The sequence below is a fragment of the Antechinus flavipes genome, chromosome 2, assembly GCF_016432865.1.
Source record: "Antechinus flavipes isolate AdamAnt ecotype Samford, QLD, Australia chromosome 2, AdamAnt_v2, whole genome shotgun sequence".
NCBI classification, from domain to species: domain Eukaryota; kingdom Metazoa; phylum Chordata; class Mammalia; order Dasyuromorphia; family Dasyuridae; genus Antechinus; species Antechinus flavipes.
Genome location: NC_067399.1, coordinates 36,134,887 through 36,156,250, shown reverse-complemented (window position 1 = coordinate 36,156,250; position 21,364 = coordinate 36,134,887). Strand labels below are relative to the sequence as shown.

The following is a 21,364-nucleotide window of genomic DNA, read 5'->3' as shown; positions in this document are numbered from 1 at the left end:
TCCCAATATAAAGGCATCAGAGTGTTGTATGGAGAGTCAGGCAGGTAATCAGCAGACCAGTCCCTGGGTGAATGTTTGCGAGGATGCATCAACATTCCTGAGGTCCGTGCCCATAATTGTCCATAATATCCAGAGGATAATTTAAAATCAATACCAGTATGACATAATTGTTAGCCTTGAGGAGAAATATTCACATCATGAATTACATATAAATCATACCCTGCGGATCCTAATGAAGCTCACCAACGTTGCCTAGCATTCTTATTTAGAATCCACCATTGAATAGTGGGAAGAGATGATATCTTTCTTATTTGTAAATTAGGAGTCATCATCCTGGAGAGAGGAGTATCTTCTGCATCAGCTAGGGGTCTATTATTTAGTTGTTTTAGAGCTTCAAATACATTTTCTTTCCATTTTCTCAAATCATTATTATCACTTAATTTCTTTCATTTTTCCTTCAATAATCCATTCATTCTTTCTAAAAGTCCTGCTGCTTGAGGATAATAAGAAATATGATAAATCCATTCAATATTATTATAATTACAATATAGTTCAATTTCTTTTCCTTTAAAATGAGTGCCATTATCACTCAGGATTTGCATGGGGCGTCATAATATAATGAAACAATGTCTAAGGTTTTACAAGTGTTCTTTTGCGTAGCTTTCTTATATGGACAAGCAGTAAGTATCCCAGAGTAGGTATGCGCACTAGTACAGGCATATTGGCACCCTTGATTCATAGGCAATGGGCCTATATAATCAATTTGCCAGATTTGAGCAGGTAGGGTACCCCGAGCCAGTTCCCCAGTCACCCTCCTGGGTAAAGGGCGCTGACTAAAGAGCTGGCACTGGGGACACTCCTGAGATATTTGTTTAAATAAGTGAAGAGGAAGATTGATTCCCCTATCTAATGCCCCCCTGTAAGAAGCAAGTGCGCCCACATGTCCCGCAGTGGTGTGGATCCATTTTCCTAACATTAGGTCATCATCCTTAGTGGGAATCACTTGCAGTGCCTTTCCTTGTATTTTGGATAGTTCATCTGCTCGTGCGTTATACTCACGTTCCACGGAATCCATCTTTACATGAGCATTTACATGAAATACAGACACATTAGTATTCTGACACCAATCCCATATTGGTAACCACAATTTCTTGCCCCAGACCTCCTTATCTCTTATCTTCCAGTCATGTTCTTTCCACATGGGCATCCAGACCACTAGCCCACTGGCCACTGCCCATAAGTCAGTAAACAAATCACTGATTTCCTTTTTCACTCTGTATTGCTTGATAAGCAGCCATCATTTCAGCCCACTGGCTACTTTGGCCTTCTGTAGCCTCTAGAACAGTATTTTTTACTGGATTATATGCTATTGCTTTCCAATATCTTTTGGAGCCTATGTACTTGGCCGAACCGTCAGTAAACCAGATGTGGTCTTTTTGCTCTCTGGTTAAGGCATCATAATCTTGATTCCAAGATACTGGGGACTGCTCATACATTCTGGGTGTTTCCACATATTCCTGCCGGTTTGGAAGTTCTAAAATCTTCTCATGCAGAGCAGACATTCCTTGCCACCCAGTTTTTACTCTATTTTGTAAATACCATTTCCATTTAATTATAGAAGATTCTTGAGCATGTCCAATTTTGTGGGAGTCAGATGTCCCCAAAATCCAGCTCATTATGGGTATAGCTGGCCTTAAAATTACTTCATGATTTAAAGTTAAATGCTCAGTTTCCACCAATGCCCAAAATGCTGCTAATAACTTTTGTTCAAAAGGAGTATAATTTTGTCCTGCAGGGGGCAATTTCCGGGACCAAAATCCTAGAGGAACATTCTTCCCTTGCCGTTTTTGGCATAAACTCCAATCTGCATATCCATTTAAAATAGATACCTGTAATTCTACAGGTCCCTCCTTTACAAGCCATAAATCTAAGGCAGCCTGGATAGCAGCTTTAGCTTCTTCAAAGGCCTGTATCTTCTTGTCCCCCCATTCAAATTCATATTTCTTTCTAGTGACCTTGTACAAAGGCTGCAAGATCTGGCCTAAATGGGGAATATGATTCCTCCAAAATCCAAATAAGTCTATAAATTTTTGTGCTTCTTTCTTATCCCAGGGAGGAGAAAAGTCCAATATTTTCAGTCTGGCCTTCAGTAATATTTCTCTGTGGCCTTTATTCCAAATTATCCCTAAAAACTTTACACTCTGGGCAGGTCCTTGTATTTTTTCAGGATTAATTTCCCATCCTTTCCCTTTCATATGTTCTATAAGCTGCACCAGTCATTGTTCAGCACTCTGAGCAGTAGTGGCTTGTATCATAATATCATCAATATAATGGGTTAATTTCACATCAGACCAATTAAGTTCATCCAAGTGTTCAGCCACTATCCGATGACAAATAGTGGGGCTATGTAAATAACCTTGGGGAAGTCTGGTAAAGGTATACTGTCTACCCTGCTAGGTAAATGCAAATTAGTCCCACTGCTTAAGTTCTCTAAGAATAGTAAAAACTGCATTAGCTAGATCTATTACTGCATACCAGGAACTGGGATATGACTGCACAGCTTCTATTAAAGTAATAGTATCCGGGACAGCTGCATATAAGGGAGGGGTGACTTTATTCAATTGTCTATAGTCCACTGTCATCCTCCAGGACCCGTCAGATTTTCTCACGGGCCAAACTGGATTATTCCAAGCAGTAGTCGTAGGAATTAACACCCCAGCTTGCACATATTCCTTTATAGTTTGAGTAATCTCTTCTGTCCCTCCTAGTATCCTATATTGCTTTTGACTAACAATCTTTGAGGGAACAGGAACAGACTGGAAGCATTGACAATTTTCCTACCACTACAGCTATTTGCAAAGTCCTTATAGCAAATTGATATTGTCCATCAGGTAAATGTAAGGTCATTCCCTTTAATATATCAATCCCTATGATATATTCAGGAATGGGCACAATTACAACCTTATATTCCCTTTTGGGGAAAGTTCCAATTTTCATACACAATGACACTTGTCCTTACTTTGTGTCCTCCCAGCCCCGAGATAGTTATTGGTATTCCATTTCTGAATTTAGTAGGGTTCCTATAAATTAGGGTGGCCTCCGCCCCCGTGTCCACTAATGCCTGAGTCTTGGTGGTTGAGCCACTTTTCCAGTATATTATGAAAGACATGTGGGGCCTATAATCAGTATGCAAGGTGTGGACACACAGAGCTTGGCCTTCACCCTATTCTCCCTTAAGATGGTCTAAAGAGGGGTACAGAGAGGTAGAAGTGGGCGGCACTGATGGGGTAACGTTCAGAGCAGATATCTAGCCTTTATTGCCTATTTTTTTATATAATTGATACATATCAGCAGTTGTGAACCCATCTATCTCTTCTCTTTTTACTCTTGCTTTCAGGAGCATAGAGAACATTTCCTTGCGGGACATTCTATTATTGCTGTTGTTTCCCCAGGGCGATTCCCCTCCCAAATATTAGGATCCCCCCATCTCTGAATTCTCCGAGGTCTCCTAGCTGAGACAGCTTATCTATCACTGTCCCTAGCAACTTCCCTAAAGATGCCACCAACAAGGTTAAGATAAAATGTTTGTAAGCTGGGGGTGCAGATTTCACAATAGGAGCTCTATGCATTTCCAACACACCAGTATCAGTATAAGTGTCAGCATCTCCCACAAGAACAGCAGTTTTCATCGCTTCTTCCTTCAATCTCTGAAATCCATCCTTTAGGGTGTACTAAGGATGGTGAGCATTAGGCCACATGGAAGAATCAGGATATTGAGTCCTCAACCATTGGGCAGCTAATTCTAATATGGAAGTGTTACTTCCCCAAGCACTTAACCCTAATTGGCTGTGATCCCTTATATCCTGCTGAAGAAAGGGATTAGAAGTAAGACTGATGAATTTTAAGCAACCCTTAGGATCCAGCCAGACACCACCTGCTCCTCCATCAGCTAACTTTACTAGTCAGGAGATAGTGGACCCTCCTGACCTTTGAGAAAATCTGCTTAGTAAATCATTTATCTCCCTTTGAGAAAAATCCTCAGTGATTTCTGTTATTTTAGGTTGATTATTCCCTGCCTTTTCAGCTTTCCTACATACTATAGGTCTTACTTCTTCTTCCACATCAGGTATATTTTCCTCAATCACTTCCTCCCATCACTCATCATCTTCATCCCAAATATCTCCATCCCATTTATCAGGGTCCCAATCAGATTTAGCCAAGGCAATCACGGCATGAACCTTCTTTTTATTCACTTTGCCCCAGTGATTCCTGTACTTATATTGTGCTACTCTCACCGCAGCCTTTTCAGCGACATGCTGATGATTCCTAGCCTGATCTCCTCAAATGAAGTTCTATCATCGCAACATGGACATTCTGCCTTTTAGCTCTGCTAACTCCTTTTCCATTTGAATTTTCTCATCTTCCTTTTTTATCTAGCTCCTGACATACCTTGTGGTACGCCATTAACAAAGCCCAACCTCTTCTACTATACCACTCATCTCGTTCCCTTTCTCTATGGGAATGTTAGATAAACATTCAGCTAACTGGGGCAGTTTGCCATTTCTCACTCGGCTGCCCCAGGCTTCACAAGATCCCGTATTTTGGACCCAGATCTTTACTAAGGAAGAAAACAGGGTGTCTTCCCACCCCGGGACCTCAGCCAGGGTGGGGGTCTCATTAGTTTTCTTAAAGAGAGGCATTTATATATAGTGGATCCTGTTCGTGATGCCAATTTTATTATGGGATTTTAGGGAAAAGTTCAAATCTGCTCCTATAAATGATGCTCTCGGACTCAATCAAAGTGAAAGTAAAATTTAATTATACAATACACAGAATAGAATGCTTACAACAACAACTCACACAGCAAATAATACATAAAATACAAAGAATAATGAGAATTATGATTAAAATAGCAGAGAGAGAGAGAGAGAGAATACATCACCAGTTGGGGGAGCTCCGACCCTAATTTACTGGCAGTGGCTGGGAAACCCCGGAATTTTCAGCCTTTTAGTCCCGAATGGGAAAATTCTAGGCAGATCATCATCTCTGTAGGTGAGGTTTCAAAATGGAGAATGCTTTACCTGCTTTTTATAGGAAACAGGACAAAGAAGGCTTTGAGACAAATAAAGACCTCATATAAGACAGGAACTCTGCAGGAGTGGCAAGTTCCTGCAATCACGTATTTGGAGCTAAAACACATGTGGTATGTTCCCAGCTTATAGGTTAAAAAATGGTCAAATTCTCATGAGAGAAGGAGCTAAAACATATGTTCTTATGGGTTAAAGAACGGTCAGGTTCTCACAGGGGGAGTCATGTCCTACCTCAATTGGGTTCACATGGTTTGCATGGGAATTAAGTTCATATGCGGAAAGTCAGTCAATTAGAGATTGGGCTCACATGGTTCTCATGAGATTAGGTTCACATGGGGAAAGTCACATCCTTACAATGATTTGAAATGACCTTACTAATAATATAGAGATTTCTTCTTCACTTAGTCCTGACAAGATGAGAGTCAAGATAAAAAGGCGGAGGGCAGGAGGCAGCAAGGCGAGGGGCAATACTCCAAAGGAGGGGGAATTATCCCAGCAAGGATTGAGATAAGGCACCTGGAGCTTTATGACTCAATGGCATTTCAGGGCCTCAATTCCCCCAGGCGTAGTGGCAAGGAAAAAAGGGTGAGGCTATAATAATTTTACCCAGGGCATAATAATTTGGGGAAACTGAGGCATAACAATGCTCAGGAAAGGAAAAACTCAAGCTCTGACCCACCAAGCTTTACTGATCGCATGCCTGGCAGGTTTATAATCTAAGATTTGAATGTAAAACCAAAAACACTCCCTTTCTCTTTGGTTTACAATTCCCCTAACTTTTCCCTCTCTCCCACAAGAGAAGTGACACAGCTGGCTCCTAGTAGAAGAATAGGATTTAGCCTCCCCACACAGAGATTGTTTCTGCCTGTGACCTGGGCAGAAGCACCTCCTCCCCAGAACTGAGAGGCTGAGGTTTTGTTCAGGGCCCCAGCTCTCTGGGAGAGCTACCAAGAGCAGTCATTGCCTGCAAGCTCTGCCCCTCTAGCACTGATTAGGGAAAGTGGAATCTGTCCCAGACCCACTGCCACTGAGTGAGGCTGGGACCCCAGAAGGCACAGAAGACCTTTCATTGATCAGGAGTTTGGGGACTGTCCTACCTCCTGCTGCTACAAGGTTCTCCACTTGCCAATGTTACAACTGGCATTGCCTTAGATGGAGATTCTGTCCTGGGACCACAGACAAGGAGGCTGGAGGCTGGATCATCACAGGATCCCTACAGGATTCTTAATGTGGGAAGAATGACCAAAAAGTCAGGGGAATACATTTTGTGAAGAACTACACACGGTACAGAGAATGTCAGGGAAGATTATCCTTCCCTGGCTGTGGGTGTTGTGTGTAAGATGTCAATCCCAGGGAATATAGGGGACATTCACACACACACACAGCCTCTGGTGAATACATTTCTAGATATGGAAGCTTCTTTGCTCTGCTCAGCAGTATCCGCCTTTGGACTGTCTAGTTCTGGTGATGGGATGCTGGGACCAGGAAGATGTTTAACTGACCCAAACCAGTTTGGCTGCAAGAACCTCAGCCCCGAATATTCATTTCAGCCTCTTCCTGACATAATAGCATTAGAGTTCTGATTCCTGCTTCCTGGTTCTTTCTTCATAAAATCTTCCTCCTTCCTTATTTCTTAGGAGGTAATTTGGAAAAGACCTTCATCTTACTGGAACAGTGCTTAACAGGGCAATCCCCCATCCTACCCTCAGAAAGTATCTATGTTTCAGATGAAATTGAGGGTCAAGCACTGAGGGTCTCTGCACTTTTCCTTCCTGAACAGATCTGAACTTAGAACTCACCTAAATAGTGACAGATACCTGAAAGGTGATTAATAAACGTTTACTGACAATTTCATGGAGGAAATTCTGTCTCTTTTTACATTTAGGATAAAATACAAACCACTCTGTCATTTAAAACCTTTATCATCTAGCTCCTCATTTCTATCCAGATTAATTGCACAATGCACCCTTTATTCAATAATCCAAACTAAATAGCTGTCTTACTCTCTACCACAAACGATGTTTTATCTCCTGACTCCAAACCTTTACCCAGGTTGGGCCCCATTTGTAAAATGTACAGTGCAGATGCCTGACTCTGTGAATCCCCAGAATTCTCGAAATCTGAGTTCCAGCATCTACCATTTTGGTAGCTTTTTCCCTGACTGCCCATGTCTCAGCTTCCCGGAAAACTAAAATTGCATTTGTACGGACGTTGCTGTGCTTATTCTAGAGCCTGACATATTAGAAAATTCATTTGAAGAAATTCACTGTTAGTAGTTGCTTATACTTCCTGTAATCCCACTCGTGGGATGGGGAGCATGAGGTTACAGGAAAGAGTCTGGAACATTCTGAGTTATCACAATCGTGATAACATCTCTAGGTTAAATCTCAGAGCTAAGCCCATCCCCTCTTTTTTTCCAGTGAGGAAGGCTGACCAGAAAGTCTCTGGAGGCAGTGAAGCCATGTGTGGGGCCTTGGTCCTGAAGGCAATGGACAGGGCTTTGGGCCTTCCTACCACCAGGAGATCCCTTGGAGCAGAGGATCCAGGTAGAGATCCAGCAGAGACGGCAGTGAGGGGGCCGGCCCTGCCCCCTACTCTCCTAGGAACTCCCTCAGTGTCTAGTGGGTGGTACACTCTAATCCACACACATGAGCCTGAGAGAGTCAATGAGGGATCCTGGAGATGTAGAAAATAATCAGATGCTAATTGGGGGTGACTGAGTGATACTGGGGGCTTCATGTTGGCTCTTGACCAGGCCCAGAGCAGAAGGACCCCAGTCTGAGACCAGTGTGGCCCAGGTTAGAGAAATAACTATCTGGTCTCTATCATGGCGGCCCCCTGGGGCAGTGAGAGGATGGAGCGCTGGGCCTGGAACCCCCAAGACTCGTGTTCCTGAGTTCAAATGTAACCTCGGACACTTACTAGCCATGTGGCTCTGAACAAGTCACTTAATCCTGTTTGTCTCCATTTCCTCATCTGTGAGTGAGCTGGAGGAAGAAAAGGCAAAACCCTGTGGTATCTCTGCCAAGAAAACCCCCAGTGGGGTCACAGAGACTCAGACACAGTGAAAAACAGCAACAAGTTTCTGTCATTGCTGCAGAGAATTAGAGCAAAGCCTCCTCAAGGGGAACTTGGGCTCCACACAAGAGAAACTTCAAGGATATCAAGGGCACCTGAAATGTCAGCATTTCCCTGAAGGTTTTTCCTCTTCTTTCCCCTGGATTTGTGCTCCCTCCCCTTGCCTTGGGTGAGCTGACAGGGCTCGTGATCACAAGTTAGAAAGGAGGGGACCTGGGGGACCAGAAAGGGGAAGCCCTGGGAGGTGAGAGCCTGCCCAGAGAGCAGTGAGAGCCTGCCCAGAGAGCAGGGGCTGCTCTGCCCTGGGGACCCCGAGGAGGCACCTGCTGCTCTGAGCTGAGTCCCCTGGACACACTGGGGAGGTTTTTGTTCGGGCCTGAAGCACTGTGGGAGAGGGGAGCTGCTACTCTGCTGACAGTAATAATGTGCAGCGTCCTCAGGCTCCAGGCTGCTGATGGTGAGAGTGAAATCTGTCCCAGACCCACGGCCACTGAACCGGGCAGGGACCCCGGATGCCAGGCTATTAGCACCATAGATGAGGAGCCTGGGGGCTTGGCCAGGTTTCTGCTGGTACCAGTGCAAGTAACTATATACACTCTCACTGGCCTTGCAGCTGATGGTGACTGTCTCTCCTGGAGATCTGGACAAGGAGGCTGGAGACTGGGTCAGCACAATGGCTCCTTGGGAATCTAAAGAGAACCAAGAATTAGATCGAGAAAGAAGTGTGTGAATGTCTATTTTTAAAAATATAATGAGACAATTTTGTGGAGACCATGGAAATTCCAGGTGATGAATAAGCTGGTTTTTTTGCTATCAACCTGAGGAAAAATAAAACATCTTTCCCACAAGCCTCACAAGGGTTTTAAACAGAGTTCTCATGGTTCTCAGCCTTCATCTACCTCCTTGAGGTCTAAGATTGCTCACCCACTGAATTAAGAGATCATCAAGTTTTGTATCCCTGAAAACCTGGGACCTTCCCACCCTTCCCTGCCCTCCTGGGCCTTACCCTGAGCCCAGAGCACCAGGAGCCAGAGCAGCTGCCATGGGGAGCTCATCCTGGCCTTCAGAGACTGAGCAGAGAGCAGCCAGAGCCCTGAGGGGCAGGAAGGAGGGAGGAAGCTTTTATGTCCTGGGCAGGGCTCCCTGCGGCTCCCTCGGGGCTCCAGATTCAAAAGAGCCCCAGGTGTGGGAGGAGCCTCCCCTCAGGGACCCCGGGAGCCCCAGGGAGTCCCCCTGGCTGAGCCTGGCTCTGGGGGAGGGGCCCCCTCTGCTCTGTCCCCAGGGGGAGACTCAGGACCAAGGGCAAGGTCACATCTAGTGCCTCAGGATGATGGTGCAGCCGGTTCTGGACAAATGAAGGCAGTTTCTCTCTCTCCCCCAGGACTAGATTCCCCTTAACCCTGAGGGAGCTCCCAGCCCTGGGGAGGAGGCAGAGAGGGCCCGAGCTCCCAGCCTGGAGACCTGGGAGGTGCCTCCCTGATGCTGCTCCTGGACCTGCCCCACTGCCACCCTCTGCTGGAGAAGGGGAGAACTCCAGGGGGCAGGGAGGGGTCTGGCTCAGACTGGACAGATCCTGGCCTGGGACCCGGGAAAAGCCTGTTCGAGCCTGGCTCCTGGTCAATGGGCTTTGTCAGTCACTGGGGGATCCTGCCCTTGTCTGAGGCCTGTGGGGAAGAGCATTCGGTCTGTCCTTGTCCCCATTTCCCATCCTGACACGCCCTGGAGGCTCTGACAGTTTCTAGAAATGAGGCTCTGGGCAAAGAGGGCTCAGGGGGAGGCTCTGATGGGAGCGTAACTAGCTCAGAAACAGAGACCAGAAGCCTGGGCGTCATTCACTTCTACCCTGGGCGACTGCAACAGCCCCTGTCTGATCCCCGCCTCCAGGCTCTCCTCTCTCCACTCAATCTATAGTGAACAAACACAGGAAAAGCATTCGTGTCATACTTGGGTTTAAAAAAACATTTTTCTAATTAAAGAAAAAAATAATTTTTTATGCTTTTTAAAATTAAATTTGAAACTCTCACTCTCCCTCTTCTCCTCCCCACCCCCCCATGGAGAACACAAGTAATTTGATTTAAGTTATACATGAGCAACAATGCTAAACATGTTTCAAGAATAATCATATTGTGAAAGGAAACATTGACAGAAAAAAGAAAAGAAAGTAAAATATTATGCTTTTATCTACGTGCAGAAATCTCAGCTAAAAAACAAAATGCTAAATGCTGGGGAAAGGAATGGAAAATAAGAAACAGTCTGTGTATTATAGGTCTTCCTAATTTAAAGGGAAATGCAAAAAAATTATCTTTTATATTATTATTATAATAAAGCTAGTATTTATTGATTGTCTTAAAGTTTGCAGAGTACATTAAAAGTTTATCTCCTTTTTTAATTATAATTTTGGTGGGTGCTAGTAGCTGTTAACTAGTATCATTGATATCATTAATATAGTCATGGGGGTTCATAAAGGCATTATACCCATTTTAAAGATAAATAAACTTGGACATAGTAGAAGTGACATGGTGAGGGCTTCATCTCTACTAACTGTCTGAAGCATTCTTTAAACTCAGATTCTACTGAATCCAGGTCCAGGCTCCATTCATTGCACCACCAATTATATGTCAATATGTCAATTAGTATTGATATCTGTTTCGCTAGATCTGGTTTGCTGTGATTAACTCCCAATGACAAACTTCCCCCCATGAAACTTAGCATCTTCCCTATAGCATGTAGTCCTAGAGAGCTGCCTTTAGCCCTCACATAGCAATAAATCAGAGAAAAGTACATATTATTCATTTCACTTAAACTACATTTAAAATCCAGGGGATCCATTATATCCTGGGAGGGTGGGGGAGGGTAGAGACTTTTCAGAAGCCCCATTAAGATAGAAAAGCCTCACATTCCCACTATCTCATTCAGGGCTCAGAACCCCCTTTCTACTGGGCTTCAGGAGCCAAGGTGATCTCTCCTGTTTAGATCATCAGGTTATAAGGGCTCCTCTCTCAAGGTAAGAAACAACAGAGGATTGGGTGAGTTTGTAGGAGAATCTGGTTTGAGGCTCAAGTTCCCACATTTTTCTCCATCTCTGAGGTGAAACAGCTCAGGCCCAGCACAAGCTGGCAGATCTCGGGGGGCACAGTCATGGGCTGGAGTGGATGCACTTCGAAGTCTGTGGGAAAGAGCAGTCACGTCCCCTCATTACAGCAAATGTAAGGGAAAGCTGCTTCTTGGGGACCTCAGTGACTTCCACAAAGGGAAAGTAGCTCAGCATTAAGTTTATGTCACTGGCTTCCTGGCTCATTGGGACAATAGTCAGGCCATAAGCATCTATGACAGTCCCAGAAATGGGCCCTCATTCTGCCTGCTGCAGACAGGGGAACCCTGGCTCTTAAGGACCCTTGTCTTGTGAGAAATAAACGTTGTGGCTCCTAAGTCCTAATAAAAGGGAACAGGCGGTACTTTCTGGGGCAGGGTTATGGGTGTGGGAGGCAATGGATGGGAAACATCAAGAAAGGCCTCAGGATGAACTTCACTTGCAGGTTTTCTTGGCACTTCATTTTTCTGAGGCAAAGAGGGTTAAATGATAAATAAGTTAATACATTTTTGAGGCCAGATTCAACCTCAGGAGGAGGAGCCTCCCTGCTTCCAAGCCCAATATTCTCTCCCTGTGCCATCGAGCTACCCCAGAGTCAGATGGAAAACATTAAATGAAGATAAATGCATTTGTAATTGATTCTCAGGCAGGAGAAGACTGCTGACACTTACTGAGCAGCAGGAGGGTGTGGCCAGAGGAGGACCTGCAGATTTTCCTTCTCAGCATTTAGCAATGATGATCATCCTCTGATGGGTTTTTGTAATTCTATTCTATCCTTAATTCGGTTCTCTCTCCCACCCAGGCCCTCTGAGCCACGAAGCCCATGGAAAGTCTGTTAGATGAGCCTGTTCTTTCTCCTTTTCAGTGAAAAGGACTGGCTGAGATCTCGGGGAACACAAAGGGAAATGTCTGCGTATTCCTGATTCTCAAGAACAGTATTAGGTCACTGGGGCTCCATGTTTAAGCTTCTTCTGGCACAAGAAACAGTGTCAGCACATCAGAGAAACAATGAACCCATAATGGAGATGCCATTTTGTCCTGTCTTTGTTGCTTATCATGATCCTAAATGTAAATACACACACACACACACACACACACACACACACACACACACACACACACACACAGGTTGGATCCTCCAGAGTGGTTTATTTCCTAGTCCGAGCACTAATTAAACACACACCAGGACATGCCTGACGGCCGCTTCATCTTTAGAATTCTCCACAAGACAAGGAAAATACCTCTGGAGAGTGTAGGACGAGCCCAAGCTTTTTTTTAAATCTGACCTTGCTTCCATAAGGAAGTACGGCTGGAGCTGTAGCGGGCTGCGCCCAGCTAAGGCCTCTGTGAGCAAACAGCCAGGATTTCTCTGTCCTGCTGCCTCTGAGAAAGCGGCTGTTCTCCCCAAGCTGAGCAACGGAACTGCCCTGGGAAGGTTTGGTTTGGAGAACTGGAACCCAGTGGGACCCTTCTATCACCCTACAGACAATAAGCATCTCCGGCATCCTCTGCCTTTAGGCTGCTGGTAGGGAGAGGGCTGAACCTCTTGAGTCCATGCACTGAGGTCAGGACAGCCGAGCACTTGAGGCTAACAACGGATTGGACAATACTCTATTATCATGTGCTTGGAAAACGGCCCCTCCCACTATCCCGTGCTGGCTCGATGTCTGGTGTATACAGAGGGTTGTAGGAGGGACCAAGGGGTGGAGTAAGACTAGCCAGAGTCACAGATGAGGGAGGAGGAGATTGCGAAGATCCTGCTTCCAACTAATTCAATCCTACCTCTAAAGAGCAAGAATAAAGACTAAGGATTTTCGCTTATCCTGACTCCTGCTAATTCTAAGGTATCCAGGGGGCTAACGAGGCCATCACACTCATAGGAAGAGGAAAATTTGGCCCAGACTCACAGCCACTCACGTGTGACCCCAGACTTGGGGTTGAAAACCCTAGAAATTTAAGCAACTGTACCTATTTGCAATGTTATCTCTAAACAAAATAAAGAATAAAATAAAGATAAATAAAATAAAAATTAAAAAAGATAAAAAAATAAATAAAATAAGATAAATTTAAAAGGAGATTTCCCTTTCACCAGAATCACAAGTAGATGAGGATTTTGGGATGCATATCAAAGGACAAATATCTAGGGGATATTCTCCTTTCCAAGGGTAAATAATGATATATAATACAATGAAGTTCCCATAAATTTTATGGGAATGCCTTCTTTTTTTTTTTTTGTCCATCAAGTTTTATTATGCAAATTAATACAAGATAGTACCATAAAACTTTCAAAAATTACAATTTGTATTTGAAAAACAAAGATAATTTTATCATTCAATAGAAATTAGGCCATCAAATAATAAAGTGAAAGCACATGTACAATCTCCCTGCTACTAGATATGAAATTCTCAACCAGGCTCTATTTGCACTAATGCCATTAATATTTTCTTTTCTTTTTTTTTTAAATAACTTTTTATTGACAAAACTCATGCCAGGGTATTTTTTTACATTATCCCCTGCACTCACTTCTCTTCTGATTTTCCCCCTCCCTCCCTTCACCCCCTCCCCAGATGGCAAGCAGTCCTATACATGTTAAATATGTCACAATATATCCTAGATATAATATATGTGTGCAAAACCAAACAGTTCTCTTGTTGCACAGGGAGTATTGGATTCAGAAGGTAAAAATAACCCGGGAAGAAAAACAAAAATGCAAGCAGTTTATATTCATTTTCCAGTGTTCTTTCTTTGGGTGTAGCTGCTTCTGTCCATCCTTGATCAATTGAAACTGAATTAGCTCTCTTTATTGAAGAGATCTACTTCCATCAGAATACATCCTCATACAGTATTGCTGTTGAGGTATATAATGATATCCTGGTTCTGCTCATTTCACTCAGCATCAATTCATGTAAGTCTCACCAGTCCTCTCTGTATTCATCCCGCTGGTCATTCCTTACAGAACAATAATATACCATAACGTTCATATACCACAACGTTCATACACCACAATTTACCCAGCCATTCTCCAATTGATGAGCATCCTTTCATTTCCAGCTTCTAGCCACTACAAACAGGGCTGCCACAAACATTTTGGCACATACAGGTCCCTTTCCCTTCTTTAGTATCTCTTTGGGGTTATAAGCCCAGTAGAAACACTGCTGGATCAAAGGGTATGTACAGTTTGATAACTTTTTGAGCATAGTTCCAAATTGCTCCCCAGAATGGCTGGATGTGTTCACAATTCCATCAACAAAGTATCAGTGTCCCTGTTTTCCCACATCCCCTCCAACATTCCACATTATCTTTCCCTGTCACTCTAGCCAATCTGACAGGTGTATAGTGGTATCTCAGAGTTGTCTGAATTTGCATTTCTCTGATCAATAGTGATTTGGAGCTTATTTTCATATGGCTATAAATAGTTTCAATTTCTTCGTCTGAGAAGGGTCTGTTCATACACTTTGACCATTTATCAGTTGGAGAATGGCTTGATTTCTTATAAATTAAAGTCTATATATTTGGAAATGAGGCCTTTTATCAGAACTTTTGACTATAAAAATGTTTTCCCAGTTTATTTTTTCCCTTCTAATCTTGTCTGCATTTATTTTGTTTGTACAAAAACTTTTCAATTTGATATAATCAAAATTTTCTATTTTGTGGTCAATAGTGATCTCTAGTTCTTTTTTGGTCATAAATTCCTCCCTCTTCCACAGGTCTGGGAGGTAAACTATCCTATGCTCTTCCAATTTATTTATAATCTTAGTCTTTATGCCTAGGTCATGAACCCATTTTGACCTTATCTTGGTGTACAGTGTTAAGTGTGGGTCAGTGCCTAGTTTCTGCCATACTAATTCCAATTTTCCCAGCAATTTTTGTCAAGTACTGAATTCTTATCCCCAAAACAGGGGTCTTTGGGTTTGTCAAACACTATATTATTAAAGTTATTGGCTGTTTTGTCCTTTGAACCTAACCTAATCCATTGATCAACTAGTCTATTCTTAGCCAATACTAGATGATTTTAGTAACTGCTACTTTATAATATAATTTTAGATCTGGTACAGCTAGGCCACCTTCATTTGATTTTTTTTTCATTAATTCCCTTGAAATTCTTGACCTTTTGTTTTTCCATATGAACTTTGTTGTTATTTTTTCTAGGTCATCAAAATAGTTTTTTGGGAATCTGATTGGTATAGAGCTAAATAAATAGATTAGTTTAGGTAGTATGGTCATTTTTATTATATTTGCTTGCCCAATCCAAGAGCATTTAATATTTTTCCTGTTGGTTAGATCAGACTTAATTTGTGTGGAAACTATTTTGTAGTTTTGCTCATAAAGTTTCTGATTTTCCCTTGGCAGATAGATCGTTAAATATTTTATATAATCAGTAGTTACTTTAAATGGCATTTCTCTTTGTCACTCTAACTGTTGGGTTTTGTTAGTGATGTATAAGAATGCTGATGACTTATGTGGTTTATTTTGTATCCTGCAATTTTGCTAAAGGTGTGGATTGTTTCTAATAACTTTTTAGTAGCATCTCTGGAGTTCTCTAAGTGTAACATCATATCATCAGCAAAGAATGATAATTTGGTTTCCTCATTGCCTATTCTTATTCCTTTAATCTCTTTCTCAACTCTTATTGCCAAAGCTAGCATTTCTAATACAATATTAAATAGTAACGGTGATAGTGGGCAATCTTGTTTCATTCCTGATCTTATTGGGAATGGTTGCCGTTTGAGCCCATTAAATATGATGCTTACTGCTGGTTTTAAATAGATGCTCCTGATTATTTTACGGAAAAATCCATTTATTCCTATATTCTCAAGAGTTTTTAATAGGAATGGATGTTGGATTTTATCAAATGCTTTTTCTGCATCTATTGAGATGATCATAAGGTTTTTGTTAATTTGATTATTAATGTGGCCAATTATACTGATAGTTTTCCTAATATTGAACCAGCCCTGCATTCCTGGTATAAATCCTACTTGATCGTGGTGTATTATCCTGGGGGTGATTTTCTGTAGTCTTTTTGCTAATATCTTATTTAAGATTTTAGCATCAATATTCATGAGAGAGATTGGTCTATAATTTTCTTTCTCTGTTTTCAACCTACCTGGTTTAGGCATCAGTACCATGTCTGTGTCATAAAGGAATTTGGTAGGACTCCTTCATTCCCTATTTTTTCAAATAGTTTATTAAGGGAGTTGATTAATGGCTTCTTCTATTTCTTTTTCTGAAATGGGACTATTTAAGTAATTTACTTCCTCCTCTGATAATCTGGGAAGCCTATATTTTGGAAGGTAGTCATCCATTTCACTTAGGTTATCAAATTTATTGGCATAAAGTTGAGCAAAGTAACACCTTATTATTTCTTTAATTTCTTCTTCATTGGTGGAAAGTTCTCCCTTTTCATTTTTAAGACTACTAATTTGATTTCCCTCTCTCCTTTTTCTAATCAGATTTACCAAAGGTTTATTAATTTTATTGGTTTTTTCATAAAACCAACTCTTAGTTTTATTTATTAGTTCAATAGTTTTTTTGCTTTCTATATTATTAATTTCTCCTTTTAATTTTAGATTTTCAAGTTTAGTAATTGATTGGGGGTTTTTAATTTGGTCTTTTTCTAACTTTTTATTTTGCAGGCCCAATTCATTGATCTTCTCTTTTTCTATTTTATTCAAGTAAGCCTCAAAGGATATGAAATTTCCCCTTATTACCACTTTGGCGGCATCCCATAAATTTTGGTATGATGTCTCACCGTTGTCATTATCTTGAGTGAAATTATTAATTGTGTCTATAATTTGCTGTTTCACCCAATCATTCTTTAAGATGAGATTATTTAGTTTCCAATTACTTTTTGATCTATTTACACCTAACTTTTTGTTGAATGTAGGTTTTATTGCATTGTGATTTGAAAAGAAAGCATTTACTATTTCTGCCTTCCTGCATTTAAGTTTGAGGTCTTTATGTCCTAATATATGGTCAATTTTTGTGTAGGTTCCATGAACTGCTGAGAAGAAAATATATTCCTTTCTGTCACCATTCAGTTTTCTCCAGAGATCTATCATACCTAATTTTTCTAATATTCTATTTACCTCTTTAATTTCTTTCTTATTTGTTTTGTGATTTGATTTATCCAAATCTGAGAGTGCAAGATTAAGATCTCCCATTATTATAGTTTTGCTGTCTATTTCTTCTCGCAACTCTCTTAACTTCTCCTTTAGGAAGTTAGATGCTATACCACTTGGTGCATATATGTTTAATACTGATATTGCTTCATTGTCTATAGTACCCTTTAGCAAGATATAGTTTCCTTCCTTATCTCTTTTAATTAGATCAATTTTTGCTTTTGCTTGATCTGAGATAAGGATGGCTACCCCTGCTTTTTTGACTTTGCCTGAAGCATAATAGATTCTGCTCCAGCCTTTTATCTTTACTCTGTATGTATCTCCCTGTTTTAAATGTGTTTCCTGTAAATAACACATTGTAGGGTTCTGACATTTGATCCAGTCTGCTATGCGTCTCCTCTTTATGGGAGAGTTCATCCCATTCACATTTACGGTTAAAATTACTAATTCTGTATTTCCTGCCATCCTAATATCCCCAAATTATACATTTCTTTTTCTTGCTCTCCTTCCCTTCTTCCCTAGTATTATACTTATTGGTCCCACTTGCATTACGCAGCTCTCCCTCTTTAGTATCCCTCCTTCCTCCCTTTGAATCCCTTCCCCTTTCTTGTACCCTTCCCTTATTACTCTTTTTCCTTTTCCCTTTTCCTCTCCCACTTTTGAATGAAGTGAAAGACGAATCTCTGTAAAATAAATATGTCAATTATTTCCTCTTGAGGCAACTCTGATGAAAGTAGGATTCGCACAATGTTCCTCCCCCTTTCTAAGTTCCCTCAGATATGATAGGTTTCCTTTGCCTCATCATCGCATATAGTTTCCCTCTTTTTATCTCCCCTTTTCCCTTTTTCTGATACTATCCCCTTTCCATTTCTACTTCCTTTTTTATATTATATCGGTAAAATCAAATTACACATATGGTTTTTATGTATTTCCACAACAGAAATAGAGTTCTCAAGAGTTTCTTTTATCTTTTTCTACTTCTCTTGAATCCTGTTGTTAGAGATCAAATTTTTTGTTTAAGTCTGGTTTTTTCCTTAGAAACAAATGGAATTCCTCTGTTTCATTAAATGTCCATCTTCTTCCATGGAAAAAAAATACTCAGCTTAGCTGAGTAGTTTATTCTTGGCTGCATTCCTAGTTCTTTTGCCTTTGGAATATCAGATTCCAGGCCCTTCGATCCTTTAATGTTGAGGCAGCCAGATCTTGTGTGACCCTTATTGTGGCATCTCGGTATTTGAACTGTTTTTTTTCTGGCTGCTTGTAAGATTTTTTCTTTAGTCTGAGAATTCTGAAGTTTGGCCACAATAATCCTCTAAGTCTTTATTTTAGGGTGTTTTTCAGAAGGTGTTCAATGAATTCTTTCAACGCCTATTTTCCCTCCCGGTTCTATTGCTTCTGGGCAGTTCTCTTTGATGATTTCCTGTAAAATAGTATCTAGGCTCTTTTTTTTCAATCATAATTTTCTGGTAGTCCAATGATCCTCAGGTTATCTCTCCTAGATCTATTTTCCAGGTCTGTTGTTTTTCAAAGTAAATATTTGACATTTTTTCCCAATCTTTAATTTTTTTGGTTTTGCTTGACTGATTCTTGATGTCTCAATGAATCAGTCATTTCTATCTGATTTTTAGTGAGTTATTTTCTTCATTAGCTTTTTTTACTTCTTTTTTTTATATGTTCAATTGAGTTGTTTTGCTCTATGGAATTTTTTTCCATTTCATTAATTTTTTTTTTTTTTAGTGAGTTATTTTCTTTTTCCAATTCGCAAATTCCGTCTCCCTGCACTTCTTGGGAGTTTTTTACCTTTTCCAATTCACATTTCAGGAAGTTGTTTTCTTTTTCCACTTTATCAAATTTTTTCTTTTAGTGAGTTATGTGCCTTTTCTGTACTCTCTTGCATAGCTTCTCTTTCCTTTCCCCATTTCTCTTCTAGTTCTCTTTTAAGGTTTTTAATAGTCTCTTCTAGGAGAACCTTTTGTATTGGGGACCAACAATTGTCTAGAAACTGTCTGCTATTAGTCTCTTCAGGGTTGAAAAGCTGTTCTCTTTCTGTATAGAAACTATCAATCGTTCTTTTGATTCTTTTACTCATTTTGTTAAAGCCTGTAAGGTCTGCCTTCAGAGCCAGGAGGTTACCAGGTTCCTCTGCAGAGCAGTGAAAGGTGTATGGACGGGTAGCTGTCCTGCCAGCCGGCTACAAATAGCAGCAAGGTACTGGAATGCTCTGGGAAAGAGTTCCCCACCTGAAAGTAACTGAGGCCTGCAGGGCTGAGTTGGGGAAGTGCCAGGCAAAGAACCCTCCTTGTGTGAGATAAAGACTGCCCTGGGGCTAGATTCTGAGCAGTGAGAGTTTCACTACCCCAAGCCAAATCCTGCCCTGGGGCTGTGGGTATTAGCAGCTGAGCAGTGAATGGCTCTGCAAGGAGAAGAGGTGTCTCTGCCTGGGGAAGTTCTATTGCCCCAGGCGAGCCCCGCACTGTGCCGATTATAGGCTGCCCAGGCTGTGCCCCCACCCCCTGCCGTGCAGATTAGTAACTGCCCCCGCAAAAGCCCCGAACTGCCGGATGTGGCCACAGGGCTGTGGTAAAGTCTGCCTGAGTCACTTCCGGGTTTGAGGGGTTACAGCCAGATCTCGTTAGGTTCTTGCGTTTTTTAGAGGACCCTCTGTTTTAGGCTTTAACTTCTCTGCCAGTTTACTGCTTTGTAATCAAGGCAGAGCAGTTAGCCTGTAGCAGAGTGGACCCTATAACTTCTCTAGCCACAGAGAAGTGGCTGGTCTGGTCAGGACAATAGTGTCTTGCTGCCTGCGCTAGTCTCTTCCTGGCCCCTCAGGCCAAACCTTTCCTATTGATCTTCCAGATTGACATCTGCTGGTAAGTCGTAGTGCTTGTGATATTCATGAATTTAAGCAGGGAAGAGCTATTTTTGAGGCTGAATTAAATAGTTGGTTATGAGGGGGATGAGAGGAGCTTAGAGAGTCGTGTGTGCCTGCTCCGCCATCTTGGCTCCACCCTGTTATTTATGTTTCTTGCAAGCTCACGCCTGGGATAGGGATAATGAGGCTAAAGGACAGAATCTGGGAACATTGTGAGGACTGAAGCCATCAGTGATCTGAGTCTCAGAGCTGAGCCAATGTCCTCTTGTTTCCAGTGAGGAAGGCTGACCAGAAAGCCTCAAGTAGCAGTGAAACCCTCTGTGGGCTCTTGGTCCTAAAGGCAATGGACAGAGCCTTGGGCCTTCATACAATGAGCAGATCCCTTGGGGCAGAGAATCTAAGCAGAGACCCCAGCAGAGATGGCATCAAGGGAGTCCGGCCCTGCCCCCTGCTCTCCTGGGAACTCCCCCAAGGCCTGATGGGAAATACACTCCAACCCCCACACATGAGCCTAAGAGAGTCAATGAGGGGCTGGTCCTCCAGATGCAAGGGATGATGAAATAACTACTGGGGGAAAATGGATGATATTGGGGCCCTCCCTTTGTGTCTTGTCCAGGCCCAGGGCAGCAGGAGCGCAGACTGGAGACCAGTGTGTCCTGGGCTGGAAGAAAAAGCAATCTGTTCTCTATCATGGCAGCCCCACGGAGCAGTGAGAGGATGGAGCGCTGGGCCTGGAATCCCCAAAACTCGTGTTTCTGACTTTAAGTCTAACCTTGGACACTTACTAGGCATGTGACTGAACAAGTCACTCGATCCTGTTTGCCTCCATTTGTTTGTCTGGAATAAGCTGGAGGAGGAAATGGCAAAGCACCAGTGTCTGTGACAAGAAAATTCTCAGTAGGGTCACAGAGACTCAGACGTGGCTGAAGAACAAGCAAGATATACCTGCCATTGCTACAGAGAATGGGGGCAAAACCTGTTCAACGGGAACATGGGCTCCCAAGCAGAGAAAGAAACTCATTACATTGGGGCAAAGATATCAAGGGGACCTGAAACGTCAGCATTTCCCTGTAGGGACTTTCTCTTGGTTTCCCAGGGGCTGTGCTGCCTCCCC

At 42.2% G+C, this 21,364-nt stretch overlaps 1 gene segment (V, D, J or C); it reads right to left on the bottom strand.

The window, feature by feature from the left end:
* The window catches only part of LOC127546354 (immunoglobulin kappa variable 3-11-like), a 64,702-nt gene extending 55,428 nt beyond the window's left edge, over positions 1-9,274 (bottom strand). The window contains 1 exon segment of the V gene segment in view: positions 9,175-9,274. Within this exon segment, the coding sequence occupies positions 9,175-9,223 (49 nt within the window).
* Positions 9,275-21,364: the final 12,090 nt, after the last annotated feature.